The sequence below is a fragment of the Centrocercus urophasianus genome, unplaced genomic scaffold (assembly GCF_019232065.1).
Source record: "Centrocercus urophasianus isolate 14NV4802_14NV808 unplaced genomic scaffold, USGS_Curo_1.0 seq_22, whole genome shotgun sequence".
NCBI lineage: Eukaryota > Metazoa > Chordata > Aves > Galliformes > Phasianidae > Centrocercus > Centrocercus urophasianus.
In genome coordinates this window covers 16391144-16415216 of record NW_024884778.1, presented here as the reverse complement: position 1 = coordinate 16415216, position 24073 = coordinate 16391144, and the positions used below count along the sequence as shown (strand labels likewise).

Here is a 24073-nt window from a genome sequence, read left to right as displayed (position 1 = left end):
CACGGCAGCACAAACAACGTAACTCAGTGCAAACTCTCGGAGACTTTGTTTAAAGCAGCTCACAGCTCCAACCCTAGTCACAGAGCACAGCAAATACTGCCTCTGTTTTACAGATCTGCTTAATTTCTCATATTCAGTAGAGCTAGCTACATTGACCAAAACAACCTGATCTGCTTTGTGCATGTTTGGAACCATCTCGCCTAGACAGATACGTTGTACTGAAAGCATGAGCAGTACTGATATCTAACTGCACAACAATGTACCAACGTGGTACCTTCAGAAGGCTTTGCCAACACATTTATCACTACAGGCTACTGGCTCACCCTGCCACTGCTTAAAGCTTTATACTTTTAATAGTGCCACACTCGTAGAAGAACAACAGCAAATGTAATCAAAAATAAGTGTGATTCCATAGCAGGAATGACCTGAAATGGACCTCACTGTACTTCCAGTGGCCTGATGTCAACTATTATTAAACTACAGGTTTTACAAAGTCGTCCACTAGACGTCTAGAGTTAAGCCAGAAGTTTTGGCTCTCATACAAGCAGTGATGAAAAACATATGAGTGGTAACAAGTCGTCTTAATATCATTCTTCAGTACTAAGATGGGCTAATCTGAAGCAGCAGTTTACTCGGGTGTCATCCAGAGTGCCAGGAGGATCAAGAAGTTTGCAAGTGGAATTTTTCTTTATACCTGCTTTGCACTTCACTGCACTCAGTCTAACTTCCTTTCCCTCTCTTTTTTGTAAATGAAATAACTGGACAAAAAGATCTCAGGTGGATTATCAGAGTGCTTCTGGAAGAACTATCAGACTTGCAAGGTATGTCCAGTTTGAATACCTACTATATTTGTATAGCAATAAGGAATTCAGCAACAGAATACTAGCCACTATGCAGATTAACATCAATTAATTCAGAATAAATACCATTTCTTTATGGAACATATGAAAACCTACTTTGCAGCTGAAATAATTCTGTGATTACTACATCTGAGCTGCAAAGCAAAAAAAAAGATACAGTGAACTATTTAACTATTAAGGACTTCTAACTTCTTAACAACTGCTAACAAGCATTTTTCTCCAGTTATTACAATCTCTGAAACTCAATTCTATGTTATAACAGTTCTAACGTTTATAACTTACTATTAACTATCTGAATTTAGGTATTCAAGGAGGGGCTGCTGTTAAGTAAAAAAATCAGAAAAGTAATTGAAATGACATTTTAAAGCCATAAGCTTCTCCGAATGAAAATAACTTTAAGAACTCTTAGATAACGTTTAATAACATGGGTGAAGCAGCGTTTTCTATGAAAAGTAAATACTCACCAAACACTGCTTCTATTATAAACAAGCTGTTAATTATTGAATTACATCGTTTCAAGACTGGACTGTTTCTCAAGAAAATAATTTTTCAGTAATCCCACTGGCAAAACATTGCCTCCTGTTTTCCTAAAGCAAATTGCTCAGCAGGGAGTAGACAAAGAGTTAAACAGAAACTCATTTATTTGTGGAATGGGACAATGACTAATAGAACCAGAACTATTTTTAAATAGAGCTTTCAAAACAGCAGCGGTCTTGCCTTTCTTTGGACAAAGTCTGTGCACAGTGCAATGATGCGTGTTATTAATGAACACGGGGATTTTTCTCTGACTCTGTCAAGACCACCAGCGTGCCACTTCAACATTTCCTTTTCAGAAACAGTGCCATAGGAAATGTGCCTTCCTACACTGCTAACTGGGTTTTGTAAACACACTTCTTAGAGTTTCACGACGTTAAAACCTTACCTATTAACCACTGCAGGTTGTAAGGGGTAAGGCAGCAGAGGCAACACATTGCAGCAGTGCCAAGGAGCACAGCCATCTCCTACTAACAGCCTTATTCTGTCCCCACAAGAAGCTTTTCCTCCCATTACTCACGTTTATAATTCTCATGTCACAGAACTGTTGCATGCTTATGTGGGAATTTCCCAGGCAGTCTGTAAGTGGCTTTAATCCCATCCCATACTATGACATCACCTGTGTTTAATTTGGTATAAATGTTATCCTAAATTAACAATAGAAAAAGTTTATAGCTTCCATGTGCTACTTGGCAATCTGTGTTTTGATCACCAGATTAGTGAGGATAAGTATGTCACAGCAATTTAGGATTGTTAAATAAAGTCAGCCTTACAGCATCTCCACATTCCCCACATGTAAAATGTACCGTCTGCGTTCCTTTACCTCACTGTGAGGTGGCTGATGTTCCAGTGAGAAGGTGCTATTCAGAAAGAAACCGAAGCAAAAGCAGAACTGCTATAAAAATATGTAAAGAAGCAGTTGAGCCCACCCTGAATTCACCGCATTCTTTCTTGAACCCATCTACAATTCCCCCGCTGACAAAAATGAGAATGAAGAAGGGCAGACTTTGTCTAAACAGCAGTGAGTGTTCAATGGAACACCCGAGCCCATCTAGCAGCTGGCACATGTCAAAAACGTTTAGCTCACTCTTCTTTTTCCCTGTCTCCCTGTTAACATTCCTTCCCCCTAACCCGGCTGTTCCCACCCATTTCTTTGTGCTGACTTTGACACCTGGACCGATTCTGTTTCATCTGGAAAGAGTGTGTTGGATTTTACTTTTTAAATGACACGAGTTTTCTGCTGGTGTAGTGAGTTCAATCAGCACAGTGAGCAGCCTGGGTGAAAGATCTGGTAAGAGAAAACAGCATTTGCCTGAAAGCAGAACGAGCCTGAAGTGGCAGCAATACGCCATTGGAAAGCTGTATTCATGAGCTGTGTTTTCTGGAAGAAATTAAATACTTCATAAGTTTATTATGGTAAAAAAATCTTTGAGATTTAAAGAAAAATTACTACAAATGTGAATTTTGGGCTTTAGCTTTATTCATTCTCTTACTCTTTAAGTATGCAGAAAGTTTGTGCTATTGCTCTGCAGTGTGCTACAGTCTGAACATTCCTGCACAGACCTGTAACAGCTACTTACTGGGAAACTCAAGAGCACAGCCAAAAAAAAAAAAAAAAGAAAGGAAAAAAAATCACTTAAAACCTCCATAAAATCCCATGTAGTTCTTCAGCCAGTACCACCCTGCAGTCAAATTTGGTTGCTGCTGCTAGCTGCTAAGACAGAAAGCAGTAAGAACCTCCTAATGACAAAATGGGAAGATCACATCAGGCAAAGGCCTTTCCTCTTTGCTTAAAAAAATGGATCACATCTCAGGCTTTGTTTTGCAAAGGGACTTGTCTTCAAGACATTTAGCTCACAGGACTAATATATTTTGCCAGTGGCATAATACAACATTACTTTTGTACAAGTGTTTGTGAGCAACAGCTATTTTTCAAGAGCTGAATAGGGCCATTGCTCCAGTCACAATCCTCAACCTTTCCATAGCTTGAAGTCTGAAGTCATGTTTTTTAGTATCTGAGAGGAAAAACACAGTCTGTTTGCTATAGGTACAAGCACGGAAATTGATTTAAGTGGTTTCACCAGCCAACTTCATAACACCAGATCCAGGGCAGCATGTCACAACAGGCATGAAAGATTATTATTTGACTACAATAAATTTATATATACAGTGCCCATCAGAATTAGAAGCTAAAGAAGACTTAGAAAGTAGGTGTCCCAAGGTACAGTGAACACTTGGAAGCTTGGCATCCTACACACAGGCTGCACTGCACTGAGCACAGCACAGAGGTCGCTCACTCAGCACCTAAGCAGCCAGAGGGAGACGAGGCAACCGCCTGTCTTAGAGAACTCAGCCATTAAGGCACGCAGCCAAGAACAACTCAGAAGTCTGAAGGACCTCAATCTCCTCATCTCATCATTTTGTATAACAAAAGTATGGAACTTTTGACTGCTTTGCTGCAGCAGAAGACTAATAGGACCAGAGAACCCAAAGGTGTACACCAAACGAGAACGCAGTTCTCTCCAAACAAAACATTGCAGGTTCCATATCTTGATCTCCACACTATTTCCATTCAGAAACCCTTTCAAGAGAACAAATTGCTCAGGATTGCAAGTATAACTATTGAATTATTTCTAAGTGCACTGAAACAGAACAGAAAAAAAGAAAATATGGGAAATATATATATGTGAACCTTCTTTTAAGAGACAGTTAAATGAGTAAAATATACAATACTCAGATGAGCTCTCAACTAGGTTACAATAAATATTAAGATACAATGTATGTTGTGCTTGTTTTCAGATATATTAGAGAGGAAGAGGTCACTTTCTTCTTTTTGAGGAGAGTGGATTTTGTGCAATCTACATATTGGTAGCCTTTATCATTTTAAACACCCTGAAACATACACAGCTACATGAGCATCGTGTATGCAGTACACAGCGTTTCAATGTTGCTAAAAACTATATACAAGAAACGTCAAAATCATCCTGCATGTAACACAAAACTGACAAATCCTAGAACTCTGAATGAGTCAACTCAAACCACTGCACAAATCAGCACACTGCTTTTGCTGTGATTGAGGGCTAAAGACAAAACGCCTACAGAAAGATATATGTCAGCTATAAACAGCTCAGTGAGTAACTAGGTGTACGTAATCAGGTGATTCAACAAGAACTGCCATCCATTTAGTGCTTCCCTAAAAGAATATACGATAGTTTAAACAGAAACATCTTTATGACAGGATATGCATAATAGAAGTTGCAGCTGCCCCTCTTGGTTTGCACAGTGTCCAGTAAAATCCAAGCCTCCTCCTGAATTGTGCTTTGATTTTTTTTTTTTAAATAAATGACATTAAAAAAACCCACTTTATGTACTGTTTGTGATGAATCCCCAAAACGCATCCAGAAGAGAAGCCTTAGAGAAGCAATTAATTCCTCAGTTTCTATTTACTAACATTTGACTAATCCCCATATGAGACTGAAAACATGCAGGCATGCACAGCTAATGAACTATTTCAAGGTGACAAAACTTATTTCTTCCATAAATACTACTCTAAAATCGTCAATTAAGAGCAGCAGCTAATATCTCCCAACAAGACATTGGCCTTTTTGATCATACGATCCACCGACCCATCAGAGCTCCTGTGGTCCGAAGAGATCACTTCCCTCTCTTCTGGCACCTGCTGTGCTCATAGGGTTTCTGAGATGCTCCAGAGGAATTTCAAACCTGTATCCTACGTATGGAAACAAGTTCCTGTTTGCTAACAAAACTTAAAAGTATTTTCTGTAACCTCTAGGTGAGAACATCCCTTACAAAGACAGGTTCTGAAGTCATGCTGACAACCAAATTCCCATGTACCACTTGTATGGAGGGTAAAGAAATCATGGAAAAGGAGAGTACGACACTCAAATTCCAACCCATATCATTAGGATTTGCAGTAGAAAGACAGAATTTAGACTGCATTGGTTTCAGCCTTGGTACATTTTTGCAGAAGTAGAGAGAAGCCAATAGCTCCTAGCAGATGACCGACTTCCCTGTAGCACTGGATGTTCTGGTTGTAAAACCTTAGTTACTTGCTTGTAGAATCTAAATGATGTCTATGATCACTGTATTTTCTCTGAAAGTTGCGAAACATTCTGAGGCAGTTCTTACCACCTCTATTTCACAGGTTATCTGGGTCAATGAAATCATTCTTAGAATAAAAATACAGCATGCAGAAAACACTCAAAGGCTTTGAACTGTGGACCGCCATCATCAGTAACACAATGTTATGTAGTTAAGGACTGGACAACTCAGACTCCTGGTTTTCTCAGTCAGTACAGCTAAGAGAAATCTGGTAAAAATCCATCTCAAGAGAAGCAGAAAGAAACTGAATGAGCAGCTGGAATAGCAAAACATTTTTCCATGTTTTTGTAAAGATAAATCTTTTGAAATCCTCAGTAGCCTGTGCATTCCTCAAGAAGATCAGATGAAAAGTAATTATAGATACCTGACATGGAGCTTTCTGCTTTGGAGGTGCCCTAAATGATCCAACAAGTATTTAACCAGAAGTGTCAAGACTGTAGAATAAATGGTGTTTAAGGAGTATCCTGATGAAAGCACTCTGTTTGCTTAATAAATATTTCCCAGTTTTCTAGAAACAAGCAATGCACATATGTCCTTATACCTAATCAAAAGTATTTTTCATTAAGAATTAATACAACAACCTCAATTTCAAACTCTAGTAAGAACTGCTACAAAAACTACACTTTTAAAAGCCTTAATTTCAGAGCCCAAAGTAAATGATGAAACTATTTTTAAAACTGAACTAAGAGAGCTTTGATGGGACATTAAAGTCTGATGAATTTCACTTAAATTTAATATTATTTTCTTTTCATTTTCTTATTATACTAATGATTTCAATATTTTCATGCTTCTGAGAGCATTTAAAATATTTAGTCTTTACATAGTAATGTTCAAAACAGACCATTTTTCTGGACAACCAATTGTAGCAGGAAGTGAAGACAACAGTACACTACTTCTGTTTGCTGTTTCACGTTCACTGACTCTTAAATCTGGGATTTTCCATTTTCCTTTTCTATTAAAGGTCATCCATCCTGATTAAGACAACATGAAAGAATACACACTCCTCCTCTTCTTGGCATTGTGCTCTGCTAAACCTCTCATTGGTCCTTCATATTTTACACTAAAGAATATGATGCTCCAAGATATGGAAGAAGAAGATGAAGACGATGACGATGACAACTCTCTGTTTCCAACCACTGAACCAATTATTCCTCTAATCCCTTTTGATCTATTCCCAACGTGCCCCTTCGGATGCCAGTGCTATGTGAGAGTTGTCCACTGTTCTGATCTAGGTAAGAGTTGTGCTGTCCATTTAATTCTCCTTTGCAAGACTGTTTTTAAAGGATGAATTCTCCAGCTCCGTAATTTGCACACCTTCACATATTGAGGCTGTTTGTTCTGGATAAGGAAAGGCTCCAGGGAGACCTGAGAGCAGCCTCTAAAGGGACTGTAAGAAGGAAGGGGACAAACACTTCAGGAGGGTGTGTTGCAACAGGATGAGGGAAATGGTTTCTAATTCAAGGAGGGGAGATTCAGATTGGACATAAGGAAAAAGTGGTGGTTTTTATTTATTTATTATTATTATTATTATTTACAGTGAGGCACGGGCACAGGATGCACAGAAATGAGGTGGTGCCTCATCCAAGGTGAGGCTGGAGGGGCACTGAGCACCTGATGGAGCTGCAGATGCCTGAGCTCATTGCAGGCAGTTGGACTAGATGGCCTTTAGGTGTCCCTTCCAACCTAATGATTCCATGATTCTTTGTTACTATACAGCTTACATTTCTTTTTTCCAATCAGGATTGCAAAATAATAATAATAATAATAATAATAATAATAACAATAATAATAATAATAAAAATTTTAAAAAATTTAAAAATTGATTAAATTATATACAAGAGGACAAGCAGAAAAAATTCCCCCACCTTTGGTTTGTACTCAATAAATCACCCTTGTGCCAAAAAAAGGCTTTGGCTAAAGAGCTGCTCCATTCACAGCTACAAACAAAGGAACAGTTCAAACATCAAGACATGATAGCAAAGGGAAAAGCAGCCATAAGTAAACCATAACTAAGTTATAATGCAAATATGCAAGTGGGATACCAATTATTTGCTTAGCTTAACTCCAGTTACAACTGAATGTCACTGCTAACAAGATTTTAAACTAAGGCCAATCTGCCACTATTAATGTTACAGATACATATTCATCCCTAATGATCACAATTCCTAAGTATGAATTCATTATTAACTGCTCCAGTTGGAATTAGTCTCACTGAAATTTTCTGATGATTTAGGGTAGCCAAAGGACCAGGATTCCAAACTTAACCCCAGGCTCTTCCCATCTTAGAAACATTGAATCCAAATTCTGTGTTTTTGCGTTTGCTTGTTTCTGAATCTGCCATTATTAAGCAATACAAACAAGCAAGTTGCTATCCCTTCGCTGGTCCCTCCTGCTGAGTCAGGATGGCATGAACTGGAGCAGCTTTGTAATCAAACAGGACTGGGGAATTTATGTAAGTGATAACTGAGCATTGGAAGCTGAAACATCGTATCTTGACGGGTTACATCAAGAACCCACTGCTCAGCCCTGACATTAACGCATGGCAACGTGAGCAACTGGGCTGCTCCAGCAGACACCGAGGGCAGATGCAGAACAACAGACAGCAGTGGAGCAGGCATCTCACCAAGCCACAGGAACAACTTCGCTCCTAAATACAAAACAGCCACTGCTTGTCTGAGAACAAACTGCTCCAGCAGCATGTAATGAGCACCCCATGGAAGCTTTCCATCAACACGGGAATAAATTATCCCACTCACTTTGACATCCATCCTTACATAATCAGTTCCAACCACCATCAAAGTGTTCTCCATCTTGTGCTTTAGCGCCGATTTTTCTTTCCTGCTTAGCAGTTTATTTCTTTGGATGTGCATAATGCAATGTTTCTGTTTCTCTCACATCCTGAAATAGGTTTGACATCAATACCTCGCAACATTCCACCAGATACCCGCATGATTGACCTTCAGAACAACAAAATAAGAGAGGTCAAGGAAAACGACCTCCAAGGACTCGCATCGCTTTACGTAAGCTTGTTCTTTTCTAATTTTGAAATCCTATTTAGCAATCTTAAATATCTTTATACTTTTAAAATATAAATGGTATTTCTCTTCTCCAACAGCATCCAGAAAAATGCAGTCCAATGTCTGCATGCTGGCTGCACAGGCATAGTAAGAAGTGAAATTCTTTGAGTTGTAAAAGTTAAAAATCCAGGAAACATACCATGTATGTATCACCAAAAAGATCCTCAAGACTTATTCAGTTCTAGGCACGTACAAGAACACTTCCTACATTTTAAAGGCTGCTGAGCTGTAAAACAGTAGAAAGAACTCACTCTCAGAATGCACAGATTGCAATTTCCCATGAGAGAGTATCTCCAAAAGCAAACAATGCACAACCAATACATAGAGCACTGAAACTGAGCTTACATACCCAATTTTCCTGAACAGAACATAAAGCAGTACTGAATTAGCAAAAAAAGCTTTGTGCTTTTCAATGCATTCTTCACATGCTCAAGTTATGCATAGAGATAGACTTTAAAATGAGTAGCAGGAGCAACTGATAAATCAAGAAAGTTACGGTATGCAATATAGAGAACAAAATAGGCTCAAAGACCCATAAAGATGGGTTAAATCTGTTCTGGAGTACAATCTCCACCAGATGTCACTCTAGATCCAGTACCAAGGAACACTGACAATGACAAAATTTTCATTGTAAAAATGAAAAATCTGCCCCACAAATCATAACATGAAGATCTACTGAATTTGGCACATTAGAAAGACATGAAGTACACATTAAAGTAACATCAAATGAATCCTTTTTAGTGATATTTGGTTTTGAGCAAGATTAGAAAATGTGCTGAGTGTGTTTACCCATGAGCTTTCTAATTGCTAGGAAACCAGAAGTGCGAATCATACTGATGCACTGTTTGGAACAATAAGTTTCCAATTCCCCCTAAGAGTATGCAGTCTGGATACAGAATGGTTGTACACTTAAAAGTGGAGTTTATAAAAGCTCTAACAGAAACAAAACTTCCAGTGACAGAGAAAAGCACTGGAATACGTCAGGAATCTCCACCTTATGCACTCGAGTCACCACTTAATTATGTGGTAACTAAAAACTCTGAGCTGCTTTGATTTTTTTCAACTGTTACTTTGTGATTATGTGGCAAGAATGAAAGCAACTTTTAGTTAAAGCAAAGTTTATTTTGTACTAAATGTCGGAGCATTGGTCTCCTTAGCAAAGCCACAGATGGCAACACGGATTAGGAAGGAAGCATTTCCTGTTTATTTCCTTGAGCTATTCCCATTTTAGCTGGAAAAAAGATTAATTCTGCTTTGCTCCAGTTTTTTTCACAACTCCAGGGAGAAGACAAATTCCCAACAGCACAAAGAAGTGAAAAAAGAAAATCCCAAACAAAACAATTAGCCAAACAACTCCCTGCCTCCCCTCAAGAAAAAAACTGAACAAAATCCACTCTTGTAGAAATAGAAGCGTAGAGAGGTGATCCGACATGCAAAATGATCATCAGATACCTTGCTGCTTGTTGGCTGTGTTATCTCACTACAAGTTCTGTGCTGGAGTTTGTATTTTAGAGAGCTGAAACATTTCGTTGTTTGACTATACCTCAGATTTAAGACCTCATCATCATAACGCACCGCTATAAGTTCTCTGTGTTGCTCTTCCCACATGTCATAGGCACTTGCTTTGAACAACAACAAGATAACCAAGATCCATCCAAAAGCCTTTCAGCCTACCAAGAAGTTGCGACGACTGTATTTATCTCATAACCAGCTAACTGAGATCCCAACAAACCTACCAAAAACTTTAGCAGAGCTCAGAATTCATGCTAACAAGGTTAAGAAAATCCCCAAGGATGCATTTAAAGGAATGAAGTCTCTACACGTTCTGGGTAAGTCTGAGCAGAAAGATAAAGTCTTCACTGAGAAATTAATATATTGCATACAACTTTCATTCAAACATTTCCTCAGCGTGGAAATTCATCTTACAGAGATATTCATGATCATCATCATTTAAATTCTATTAGAGGTTGCTACAAAGGTAAAGTTCCTGGTAACCTTGCAAGCCTAGTTAGACAGCCGTTATTCGTTGATAGGTTTGCACCACCAGCCTGGGAAAAGGTAATCAAAGTTACAAACGAATAGATTTCTAAAATATTAACATTCATTAATAAAATGAAATCAGTTAGCTATAACCTAGTTTAACATACATAAAATTCCTATGCCATAAGTATTTTCTCTTCCCTTCTTCACAGAAATGAGTGCAAATCCTCTCAACAATGATGGAATAGAGCCAGGTGCTTTTGAAGGAGTAAATATCTACCACATAAGAATTGCAGAAGCTAAATTAACTTCAATTCCTAAAGGTACATTTTGTTTTACCTTATCTACTTTGCCTTTGCCAGCATAATCTGAAATGCAACGTTCTCACATCGACATGATTATCACAAATTTCATACATTGAGATACATACCTCCTATCTTTCTCACTTTTCTTGTTCTCAGTGTACAGAAATACCCACTGGTGCATCCCTAAGGCAGACACACGTAGGAACACACAGGGCACAGCCAGGTCTCCCCTTCCATCCCCTTGCTCCAATAGGCATTCCCTTCCTGCCACTGCCATCCAGAGACATTTGTCAGGGAAAGCAATGGGAAACAATGAAATGGCAGCAGCCACTTCAGGGCTTTCATCAGTTCTTAAGACAAGGTATTTCAAGGATCAGAAACTACCTGCATGCTTATGGTAGCACTATCCCAGCACACAAGACATTTTTCTTGTATCATCATAATGCCATCTCTGTCACTCACCAGAACAAAATATATATGTAAAATGATTCAGATTTTCTCTTTGTTATGGAGAAATATCCTGTAAGAAAATACAGCATGAGTTCCAATTCATGGGCTCAGGGAAACAGGAATTCATACTAAGACATTCTTCACATGTGGCAACTAAGTTTGTCTCCAGATCCCTCTTTCTGCACAAAACCAGACACCCATAACTTACAAACCACACTTTAAAGTGTCCACTCTAAAGTGGACACGTGAGTAATCTTCTCTCAATACTAACTTGGACAGAAACAGCACTCTGTGGATCAGTGAACTGGAATATAAACTAAAAAAACAACGCCTATCCAAACATGTCAGTAACGACAGAATGTAAAGCACAGCCTTGCAGTTTCCTGTCTCAGTTGGGGCTACAACAAGGAACAGTAGGAGCAGGGCTCTGGGAGGCAATACTAAGAACAGAGAGATGTGGTTTGTCTGGCTTGGTGTCAGGGAGCAAACTAGACAAATGCTAGCAAAACCGAAGGTGAGATCACTAACTGGATGCTGTATAGAAGGTTTTTGTCTTCTGGCCTATTCACAAAGCACAGAAGAGCCAGCACTGAACTGGGGCTATTTGGTTTCACGTGAGGAAATCACTCTGAGTACCAGCATGGAAAAGAAGATATCTGATAACCCATTACTCAGAGAATTCCAAAAGCTTTCCTCACAGACCATTTGCTAAGAGCTACAACAGCACCAATTTAAACCACAGAACGTTGACAAGTATTGCTGTTTTGTTTTTTGAAAATGTTACACACCTGTATCTAACGCTCCTTGTTTGACACAACCTCATCCAAGACCCTAACCCTAACCCAGCCCCACACGAAGAAAAGAAGATATTAGGAATATAATAACTACTCCAACAATTACCTGTTAAATCGTTTGTTTGCTTTTTCTCACACCGAGCATTTGTTTTTCACCAGATTTACCCTCCAGTCTACTAGAGCTTCACTTAGATGACAACAAGATCACAGCAGTCGAACTTGAAGACTTTAACCGGTATAAAGATCTTCAAAGGTAAAATTTGCAAGCAGAAAGCTTTCACCTGACAAGAGGTCAGTCCTGACAGGACCTCTTACTCAATACTTCCTTTATGAATATGACAATAGAGAACTCAAATTTGTAAATGCTTTAGAGTAAGAACTGCTGTAGATAAGACCAAACTTAATATATAAAATATATATATTATATATATTTAAAATATTAGCCCTGTTATTGTTATGTCTTACCTAGAATCCTCATTAGTAGTCAAGAATAACATCTGATTACAGAAGTATGAACTTCTTTCTCTAAAGCTTAGTTAAATAGCCTGAAAATTTGGCTGAGCAGTGCTGGATTTTGTATGGAGTAACAGAAATTACAACCAAAGAAGAACTACTGAATGGCTTTTAAATACCTACTTCAGTTTCTGAACAAATTAATGTAGAAAGGAGAAAAAGGAAACTACAGGATGAATGGAAGGAGCAAACAGGCCTAAGCTGCTACCTGCTCAATCACCTTTCAAGCAACACAAGATCGAGTTTTGCATAAAAACCAAATTAAGACCTAAATAAGGAAAATGTAGAAGTAGGAAAGATAGTAATACTGCTAATTTTAAAAACATGATGGTAAGCTACAAACATGACTGTTTCTTTACACGATTTTCTGTCCTTTGGCTCTTTATCAGAACACTTTTTATTAATGAATGAGGGTTCTTTTTGTAGCTACACAACTCAATAAAAAGGCATGGTTTATTTCACAAGTAGATTTGTTGGCGCTTATCTTTCACTCTTGGACTAAAGAAGAACAAGTGCAACTAAAACTAGACAACAGCTCACATCTAATCAACTGTTGTCCTTTAAACAGAGATTAAATTACAAAAAAATACTTGGTCAATGGGAGCTTCTTTCTGTCAAAGGTGAGACTTGATCATTCATCCCCAGCTGCTTTTCCTATGAATACTCCTGTGAATTTCAGTCTTTAAAACAAAAAAACATGCCCTTGAATGCTGTTGTGAATCTCAATCTTCAATTAACTGTTCCTTGTACTGTTTCTAGGCTTGGTCTTGGGAACAATAAAATCAAAGACGTGGAAAATGGAAGTTTTGCCAACATACCAAGTATACGAGAAATCCATCTTGAAAAGAATAAGCTCAAGAAAGTTCCTCCTGGATTACCTGATCTGAAATACCTGCAGGTCATATACTAAACTTAATAGAAGTCTTTGGGAGTTACAGTTTGTTTGTTACAATGCTGTATAGATTAGGACAATTAAAAAGCTAATTGTCACTGAGATATTTTGGCATTACTCATATGACAAAAATGAATTCAACTCAAAAGGAAGAATAAGCAGTAAAAAAGGAAAACACACTGCACACAGAAAAGATATTTGCAAAAAGTTTGTTACAGTTTCCATGCTAGGCAGATGGAATTTCTCCTTTCTACACTGAAAAAAAATCTTATCTCCAAATAACATTCTCTATAAGACTGAAATGACTACATTTTAAGATACATATTTTTTTAATTTTAGTATTTGTATTTTGAACTAGAAAAATACTACATTAAGATGTACTCAAAACCCTGCCATTCCTGAAATCTGGAATGGCAATTAAAAACATATGTAAGATGTCAGACGCTTTGGGATGCAGACCAGAGCACAGCTTAGAGAAGCCATGAAGAAATGCACTGATGACAGAGCATGAGCTGTTTAGTAAAATCTTTTACCTATGAATATCACTTCCTTCTACTTCTCATTTCAATTCAAGTAAAAGGAATGTTTTTGATTCATGTTTGTGTATGTAAATATAGATATATAACATTGGTTTGTAATTTAAATGTAGTTTAACAGAAAAAAAGAATTCTTTAGTCCATGTACAATATTTTCTTCAATTCAAAATTCTACTAGCACAATTTTCTTACTAAATTAAGCTACATTAGCATTAGGCAGCTAATTGTGCAACCATTCCAACAAGTCTCTCCCATTACCAACTTTTCCAGAGAGTATTTCTGAAATGCATGAAATCAATAAGAATGAACATCATAGGGGAATACAGTACTACAGCACTGCAATCATTACTAAAAGAGAACATAGGGTTGCATTTTAAGAGAATATTCCATAAGAACAGAGTCAAGATCTGACAACACAGTGATAAAATACTGTATGTTTCTTATTTCATAGCTTTTGTGGGATGGGAGAGATTGTGATAGGTGGGAAGAATTTCCTAAGCGCTTAAAACAAGCATTCAATTCCTAATATTGCTAACAGCCTGCATCCAGCTGATCTTACCACATATCTCAACCACCTCTTTGCTAATGGAAGTGTTTTCCCACTTACACACTGAGCTATCACACTTCACTGCTTTTTTCCTGCTGCAGGTGGTCTTCCTCCATTCGAACCACATTGCAAAACTGGGAGTGAACGACTTCTGTCCAACAGGAAGGAGAAAGAAGAAAGCGTTATACAGCGGCATAAGCCTCTTCAACAACCCTGTGAAGTACTGGGAGGTGCAGCCTTCAACCTTCCGCTGCATCTTAGCCAGGAACAGCGTGCAGCTTGGAAATTTCCTCAAGTGATGCCAAGGTCGGGGGTTACAAAAGCAACCCGTCCAAACCGTTTCTACGCTACTTGAAATTTCCTGAAAATGCCAATTTTACAACATTTAACCAGTTTATGAAGTAATTACTATTTCAGGCAAAATTAATTAGAAATGATATTGCAGCAGGCGCCATTGCCTTATTTGACAACGTTCCAGCCACATTTGAATAATTTAAGCAGCAATATTTATATCTCATGGAAGGACTCTTGGAATTGAAACTGGAAACTGCGCTTGGTGTTTCCTGTAATAGGTGTTGAATTCTTTAATCACATATTTTGCCATATACTTTTTTCAAAATAAATTCTAACACTAAAGTAGGAGTCACTTATTCCACAGTAAGGACCTTTCCTTTGCTAAATAGTATCATTAAAAAAGATGCAAAAACCTACCAGACATTGACAAATTCTTGTGCTGTTTCTGGTAACCAGTGAACAGGCAAATAAGCAAGAAGGTGGCACAGCATTAGCACTGTGAGGTCTTTCATCTCTAAACTAGAATGTATTTTAGTTTGGGAGATAAAAAATGGTTTTCACATCAAGAATTAGCACATAAGAACACTTAAAAGTTTGTGGTATTTATTCTTGCAACTTGAACAAGGAAATGTCCAATGTTTTCTATCAATATACTTTGATGCACTCCCGATGATAAAAGGATAATTCAAGGTTTATCATATGCTTTAAGCTTAATAGACTTGTTTACTAAACTCTGTAGGCCAGCACAATCATCTTCTCTTACCTATAATAGTTGTAATCATATTTTTCATATAGTTTTTTTCCTTTATATTCTGACATCACACGGGTTAAGAATCCCTCATTAATTTTACTAAGTATCCTAAAATTGCAGAACGCAAGCAGATAGCTGGAACTCAACAACCCTGACTTCTTACACAGGTCAGCACAACAGAATTCTCAATCCTGACAGTACTGTATAGAAGGGATATTTTATATATCTATTTAGTGTATATTTGCTATTGGGATTCAAAATAAATTAAATAAATTTAAATAACACTTGCCTTTCTATACTTTATTATGATATGTCACATCAAAACATTCAGAGATTACATCCAAGCACCTTTCTCACTCTTATCTGCATTTATCTTACATTTTCTGTATTCTTCCTTTTTCAAAAACTACATAGTCTGCAAATATTAATTCTGTGATGTGATTGTACTAAAAGATTCAACAACACACTTGAAGCAGCTATGGGAAATGACACAGAAAATAGCAGAAGAAAATACGGCATAGAAAAGAAGCAATTCCAAACTCTCTGCTTTTCCTTCCTTCCCTAGGCACACTAACCAATAAACCTCAAATCTAACATCAGTATTTTTCCATCAGCTTCATATTTTTGTATTGATATTCTGCTAGTATTACTACGCTGTTGCAGAATTATGTCTTCAAATCAACGTCCACCATTAGCTATGATTCAAATGCCTAATTACTGCAATCTTTCACACTTCCTTCACCCAGCACACCTGAAACTCGTGAGGACCACAGCCTGTATTGGAGGGGGAGGGAGGCCAGGTCAGGTGAAGCTCTTCCTGAACAGACAGCTTTTGTTTTACAGAATTTCTGTTTGCCCTTCCAGAGACAATAACAAACAAACACCCAAAATAAAACTAAGCCCCATGCCTCCAAATCACTGAACACGTAATTCCTGGTTTTGAAGAGGTTTCTAAGGAGCAACTTTCCTAGTAAATACCATGAGTAAAGCAGTGATTGGTATTGAAAATAGTGGTTAACGAATATATAGATTTTCTTCAGGAGTTGGTCTAGTTTACAATCTAGATTTTTTTAGCTAGGGTTGTCACATCATGAATGCAAAGAGCTCGAATTTCTAAACACAGACCTGTGTGAGAAGACAAACCTACGTATGCATGGAGAAAAAGGTAATACTACAGCAGTTTTTTCCCCACTAGGGAATTAGTTACAAGATTCAGAAGAAACACAGAACTGTTGCTGCACGCTTCATATAGGACACGTACACCAGCCTTTATTGCAGCTCTGCATTCCCAGTGAAGACAGTCTGAGCCTGTCCATAATTGCACTTAAAATAACTCCAGCATTAACAAACTAGACAAGAGAAACAGCTAAATCTGTGAAGAACCTGAATGAGATTGATATGGAGCAGAAAGAAAATTGAAAAGAGCAATGGCAGAAATAAGTAACTGAGAATGAAATGGCATAGAAACAAAGAATAACACTCCAAAGCCATCAGTCACTTATCCTATAGTAAATAACTGTCACACAGAACATTTAATTCCTTCCCAAGGAGTACTTCCTGCTTCATGGTAACAGTCCAACAGCACATCCATACACTTTGGGAAGTAATAATATTCTGCTAATGACAGGCTCATGAATGAATAGCTCATCGTCCCATACCAGAGAGACAGAGCACTGTCAGTAACAACTGACTGCTCAAGAAGAAAGCAAAGATTCTAAATAAATGCTTATTCTTATCTTGCAACAGCTAGGAAAGCTGAAGTTGTTCATGTTCCATTCTCAATAAGCCTTAATAACAGCATTTTGCATAAAATTCCTAAAGATGAAAAATGCCTGAAAGCCAGTAAGTTAGTACACAAAGAAACAAAGCTCCTTAAACCACATTTAAAGAAAACTGCCATTGGGTTTTTTAGGTCTCCTTTGGCAATGTGTTTTGGCTAAGGCTAATTGACTGATCTTAACACAGACTCCAGAACACATCCCTTGGACCTGGACTTCACCTGAAACTTTTCTTGAGTCATGGGTTCAGCAGAGTAGTCCCAGTCCCTAGAAAGCAGTATCTCCTGCTAAAAGGTCCTGCTTTTAGGCCCATTAAAGTCAATAAAAATGGGGAAAGTTTGTAAAAATGTCCCAAAATCATAGAAGGCAGAAGACTGTATACTCTCGATCGCATACCTCCAAAGCTTTAAAATCCTGCTTGTTTTCCTGCTCTTTCCTGTTCCCCCACACAGTCAGCATCCATGGATACACATAACATTCACAGAAGAAACTGTTCCACTATTTCAGTGCACTAATTCTACCCTCACATTTATTACCTGATCTCTGAAGGACTTACCAATTGCTTACCTTTTCATCACCTTCAAGGCAAATTCACTTAGTTTTAAAAGGCAAGCAACTTTACCTGCCACGTAGCTTGCATTAGCAATTCTGGATTAAAGCACAGATGTTTCCGATGGCTTGTTGTACTTGTCTCCCATAAGACTTGTTTTCAGAGAAAAGGCAATAATTTCTTATGCCATCTCACACCAGTTGTGAGGATGTCTGTCACCTATGAGAAATACTTACATTCAGTGGCCCTCCTCTTTTCTTCACCTTTTAGCTAGCATTTGTGGGCAATAACAACTCAAATGCTGTGTATCCTGGGCATGCTTTTATTTAAAACCAACTGAATGTCAATACAAAAATGCACCTTACACAGTTTCAGCAATCACCTGATCAGAATGATAGCCAGCTACTGCTCACACACTGATGTTGAAAGGCCACAGTATGATGCATTTGAGTATCAGAAAACTGCCAAGAAACCAACCCTACCTCTACATTCTCCGCAGATGCAATGGAAAATAGAAAAAGGGAAGAAGAGAGATTTGCTATAAACTCTCCTAAGATTCTTCTTTTAATACATATTCCTGCTATGAATATCTATATTCCGTAATTAAATATATATACATACGTATACATGTATATTCCAACTAGGGTTTCCAAATTCTAATGCATTTCTCTCTTCTCAACACCTACCAGGCCCTTACAAGACTGTTAACAGATTTCACCAGAGGGTGGCAGCCTACTGTTACCAAACGAAGGGAAAGCAGCTCTAAAGATAAACTTACCAAGATCGACACTGCACGATAACACAGCAGTGAGCCTCACAGATAATGATTTAGCTGAATAGTCTATTTAAGTACCAAAGTACTGTTTGACTACATTTGAAGTTCAAATTCTGTGCCCTGCTCTATCAGTAACGTGTCCAATAATGAAATGTATTCATCTCCACATACATTCCTCCTGCCTCTTTCCCCAGTATTTCACACCACGGCGATACTAAGAATGAAACAAATTAAAAATTAACAGAAAAAAAAAACCATGAAATTTATTAAGACACCAAAATTGTAAAGAATACAAGATATCATCAAATCATGATTCTAATTTGCACCATTAGATGTGGGAAGTGCATGCTGTGTAAATCCCAACTTTCATGTAACAAAACATGACCTCCTCGACATTCAGGTTTGAAAGCCAAACAAAAATGCAAGCAAAATCTACTAATTTTGAAGCTCCAAATGACAGCTCAGTAGTGAACCCCAGGGGTCAGTGCTGAGTCTAATCTTATTCAACATTTTCACCAGAGATCAGGATGATGGGGCAGAGTGCATCCTTAGCAATTCACTGATGACACAAAACTGGGAGGAGTGGCTGGTAGACCTAAGGGCTGTGCTGCCATCCAGAGGGATGTGGACTGGCTGAGAAAGAAGGGGCTGATAGAAACCTGAAGAAGAAACCTTTCCCTGAAGAGGGAGAATTGCAAAGCTCTGCACTGGGGGAGAAATAACACAAGGCACACATAAATGCTGGGCCAGCTAGAAAGAAGCTTGCAGAAAAGAAAGCAAGTCGAATGTGAGCCAGCAGTGTGCCCTTGCAGCAAAACAGCCTAACAGAATCCTTGGCTGCAGTGGCAGAACAAGGACAATTCCTTCATTCCAGTGTTGCTGCCTCTGACTACATGAACAAGGAAGCTACAGAAGCCTGGATTCCTATGAACTTAAGTCTTAGAACCCACAGGTTCTTCCAGCTTGTTTCCACCTCACTCCAATACCTCAGCATGTTCTCCTACAGCTCTGTTCCACAGCTGCCACCTGTTTGGCTGCCAAATGACGGAGCTAGAAGTATGCCAGGGCTTAGTCAACACGTCTGCTTCACCTTGCCATCTGGCTGCTTGCTCCAAGAACAAGAATCTACAACTGTTTTTTCCCCTGCTGAAGGACCTATTTGGAGCACTTTCTACTACCCAGCTCTTTTTTCACTGATTTTAAAAACTACATATATATTTGCTTTTACCTTATGTTAAATTTGGTTATAACTGGTGATGAAGTCAAAAGTTACTGACCTGATGAAATAACTGACAAACCTGAGAGATAAAACTTCCTTTCCATAGGAAATCAAGAAGTGAAAGTTTGGCTATTGTAATTATAATGAATGCTCCCAAAGTTTCACATTGGCAAGCGAAGCAAATGGTAGAAATTCCTGAACCAGCATTCCCAAAAGCAAGACAGATGCCCAAGACTGGAGCATACACACAGGCTTTACCCACTCACGTGCCTTCACTGAAAGTGTTGACACAGCAGCTAAATCCAGGAGGTTATGCTTATGAAATCCAACACAACTTCACTATTACAAAATCTTGAAACATTTAACAATTTCCAAAAGGAATTGTGTGTGTTCTATGAAGCAATTTCAGCTGCCAGCTACCAGCATTAAGCTATGTACCATACCTCTTCAACTGCAGTTGGCCATTCACTAGCATTACAACATTTCTTCACAAGTTTAACTTAAACCTAGGTAGTGAAATCATTCAAGCCTAAGATTCTAGCTAACATTTTGATATTTACTCCTGAAAACACTAAAGCAGTTGGATTGGCTCGGTGGAATCAGTTGAAGCAACTTCAAATTTTCATTAAAAAATCGCCTAGTAAAGCTGAACAAATCCAAGATGTTTCAACTTAACAAGTTTGAGTTATGTCTATTTGTTCTCTGTTCCTCAGACTTTACAGATATTTTCCTATTTTGCTCTGATTAGAAAAAAAACAAGAACTACTTCACTCATATTTTCTTAAATGACTAATTAGTAAGAAGTAGAAAATGAGTAACATAAGCATTAGTTTTCAATGAAGGTCATGGAAAAGATGAAAATTCAAATGAAAATATTAAGAATATCCCCAATCATCACTGCTCATTACTTTGCAGCCTCAAGAGAAAACTTCTGGTTAAACTATTGCACTGCTGATCCAGAAAAACAAACATCCACCACAGCAGGCAGAAGAAACATTAATGTTTTCCATTCTATTTTAATTTCATGCAAATATAATGATAAAGTCAGAATCTGAAGCCTGTGTTTTGGAGGTTTTTCTTTCCTCCTTTTGTATGTTGAGAACTGAAGATTGTCTCATTTTTTTTCCTTCGTTCTGGGAAGACGGGAGGTTTGAGAACAAAGCTGCTAATAGGAAACATGCGGAAAAGCCCTGGAGTAAATGAAAATCTGACTCAAACTCCAGATGCCACGTATCACATACCAGTGTCCAAAATTATCTGCTGAGATACGCGTAAGAATTACTGTGCATAGCCAGTGGATCACCTGAAATGGAAGACAGCACGAGGCACAAGCAGAAAGGCTTTCTGATGTTTAAGTGATTTCCAAAAGAAATCAATACTTTGAAACAAGAAGCAAGGATGTTTCTGAAAGCTTTCCTTAGCCATCAGAGACTTAGCTCAACAGAACATGCTGCCAGCAGACAGACTTCTTGCAGTTCTTCACATAAAATATGAACAGTTCTACTCAACAATGCAATACTGGATTTAACCATTATGTTGCAATGACTGAAGAGGGAATAGCATGCAACCAGGTTTTTCTTTCCACGCTTTTTCTGTCCTAAAATCACAGTCAGGAAAAATTTGAAGACTACAATATCCCTGGAAGAATAACACTGTGGATACAGTTTTGATGAGAATCCCACACATTTCCATACAGGAAAGTCTTGCTGTACCTATGTCCCTGCTATATGTCCCTGTACATGAGTGCACAGCTAAGAAGCCAGGACGTGTTAGGCTAACTGCATACATACACAGATCACCTATGCAGCTCGTGCAGCACATCTCATAAGCCAGATTCATTACTCATTTATTACTCAGCACCTTCACAAAGTATGGTGTCAAGGGGAGAAATGCTGAAACAAATAAGTTCTCTTCACAGTTACACTTGGATTATCTGTTAAATCATCACAGTCCCTCATTAAATTCTGAAGACAGCAGGAAAATAAAACTCTAATTGACTGCTTGCCAAAAGATATGAAATCCCCTGAGGTGCAGAGAAAGCAAGTGACCAGCACAAGCAAGAACTTGCCTCTTAACTGTTCAGCCTGTGTTATTTTCATGTTACAAGTGCTTCTCAAATATGAAGACCAAAGTAAACACTTTCCTTCCAGAAACACTCTTCATAGAACAGCTTAACTCCCTTCCTTCCTCTTTGTGGAAAAGGAAAGCAGCCTGCCATTATGAAATACACTGTTCTGCCTTCATTTGTATCCCACTTAGGGCCACAAAGAACATTCAGACATCACACTAGCCTTCTTCTTACAGCTCTGTTCAAACCTTATCTTCTTTCTGTTCTACAGGATGAAACAAGGGTCAGCAACAGGACTAACCTTTCTACATGAAGACTGAAGAAATCATTTACCTATTAACCTGACCAAGAGATGCTCAGATTCAGGCAGCAGTACAATAACCAACTATTCTGCAAGAATAATGGAAGCAATGTCTGCTCACTTCTCCAGCAGAAATGCTGTCATGCAGTGTTATTACTTGCTCAAAGAGTTTCATAGCCAGAAATCAGTACTTCCACAGAATTCCTCTAATTTTCCAATAACAGAATTTTCATTTATATTTTGCGTTACTGTATACAATTTCCGTTTAGATGTAAACCTCCTATATATGCTTTCAAACATTCTTATTACCTCAAATGCCAAATCTGATTTTGTGAAGAACTTTACTGTTTGTAAGACAACATAGAAAAGGAAAGATAAACAATGTTCAGAGATACAGAACTGTTAAGTACATGCCAGCACAGTGTAATGCTCTGCCCTCGAGCTCAGAAAATGCATAATACTATTCTCTAAGAAGAGCCAGCAGAATCTTCTCATAATACCAAAAATTCAGAGATAAAACACTTAGAATACTTGTAGAAGCTACACTGCATGCAGACATCTACCTCTACTGGTAAAGCTAATAGCTTTATGTCACACTTGACAAACTATGTTTCTATACTGGGGCCTGTAGGACTGGCACACTCTGAACTGAAGACAAAACCTACTGTGATGCCATGCAGAAGGAAACGTGCTTCCAACCTCCATCAACCACTATCACAGCCAGAGTTCTTAAAGTGTTCTCTTAAACATGGTAAGAGATTCCTTATTCATCAAATAACCATCAAGATTAGCTATAAGCAGCTACATATACAATAGAGCAATAAACTTATCAGAATATAAAACAGAATAAGCTAGTAGAAGGTTAATAGGCCACTGTTTTTCCTTGAAACCACTGCCAAGATAGAATCTGTAGGAAATAATGCAATTAGTACTGTAATTATTGTGTATTTCGTCTCTGCTGAAAACTAATTCTCGATGATAAAGCCTTCCAGGAACAATCAGTGTTCCTGTTCAAAGCTCAATAAAGTGCATTCAGAATGAATGCGAAATCACAACATTTCAGAAAAGTAGAAACCAAGCCTGATTTTCAAAGTCTTCAGCATACTGCATTCTTCTTACTGCTTCTACCCAAAGGAAGAAAAAACTCATTATTCCTTATTAAAAGCTTGTATGATTTAAGATAAAGCAATTAAAGCAATGCATATTAAAAAAAAGTTTCTTACCACACTACCTAAAAATCGTTTAGATGATTTCCACATGCACTTTCCTTCAAAGCATACATACATGAAGAGATCTTTAATTACTGCTGCTATCAGGAACGTCTTGCTGCAGTAGTAGCTGTATATTATAGACGTGTATTGCTGCTTCTTGTGCTTTGTGCTGAGAACAGAAAGGGTAACACATGTCTCATGTTAACAGTTCCCTCCCAAAGGCAGAGTGCATAGGAACCTGAGAAGATGAGAATATGTGATTATGGAAAATACATCTGTAAGAAGTGCAATTGCTTCATAGATTAACTGTTCTCTCCTTCCAAAGAGTGCCCTTCACTTACACACTCTAGAGGGTCAGTCCATTATCTAGTTCAGCCACTGGCAGTTCTAAACAATTAGACAACTCACGTCCCTGATTGCTTTCACAGCATGCAGATTTGTGAGTTCCAACAAGAAGCCTAGTGCTTGGCAAAGGTGTGATGGGAGGTTTGGACAGCTGTCATATGGAGATGTAGA

The 24073-nt window shown here is 38.1% G+C and overlaps 2 protein-coding genes across 2 annotated transcripts in view; one reads left to right on the top strand and one right to left on the bottom strand.

The window, feature by feature from the left end:
• LOC122162666 (centromere protein P) overlaps positions 1–24073 on the bottom strand; it is a 116756-nt gene that overhangs the window by 50378 nt on the left and 42305 nt on the right. The gene's annotated exons all lie outside the window — the stretch shown is intronic.
• ASPN (asporin) lies at positions 497–15905 on the top strand. Its single transcript, XM_042823173.1, has 8 exons — positions 497–821; positions 6478–6748; positions 8424–8536; positions 10209–10422; positions 10786–10896; positions 12282–12375; positions 13395–13533; positions 14712–15905. Exons 2-8 carry the CDS (start codon positions 6502–6504, stop codon positions 14907–14909), a joined length of 1116 nt encoding a protein of 371 aa, XP_042679107.1. The 5' UTR covers positions 497–821; positions 6478–6501; the 3' UTR covers positions 14910–15905.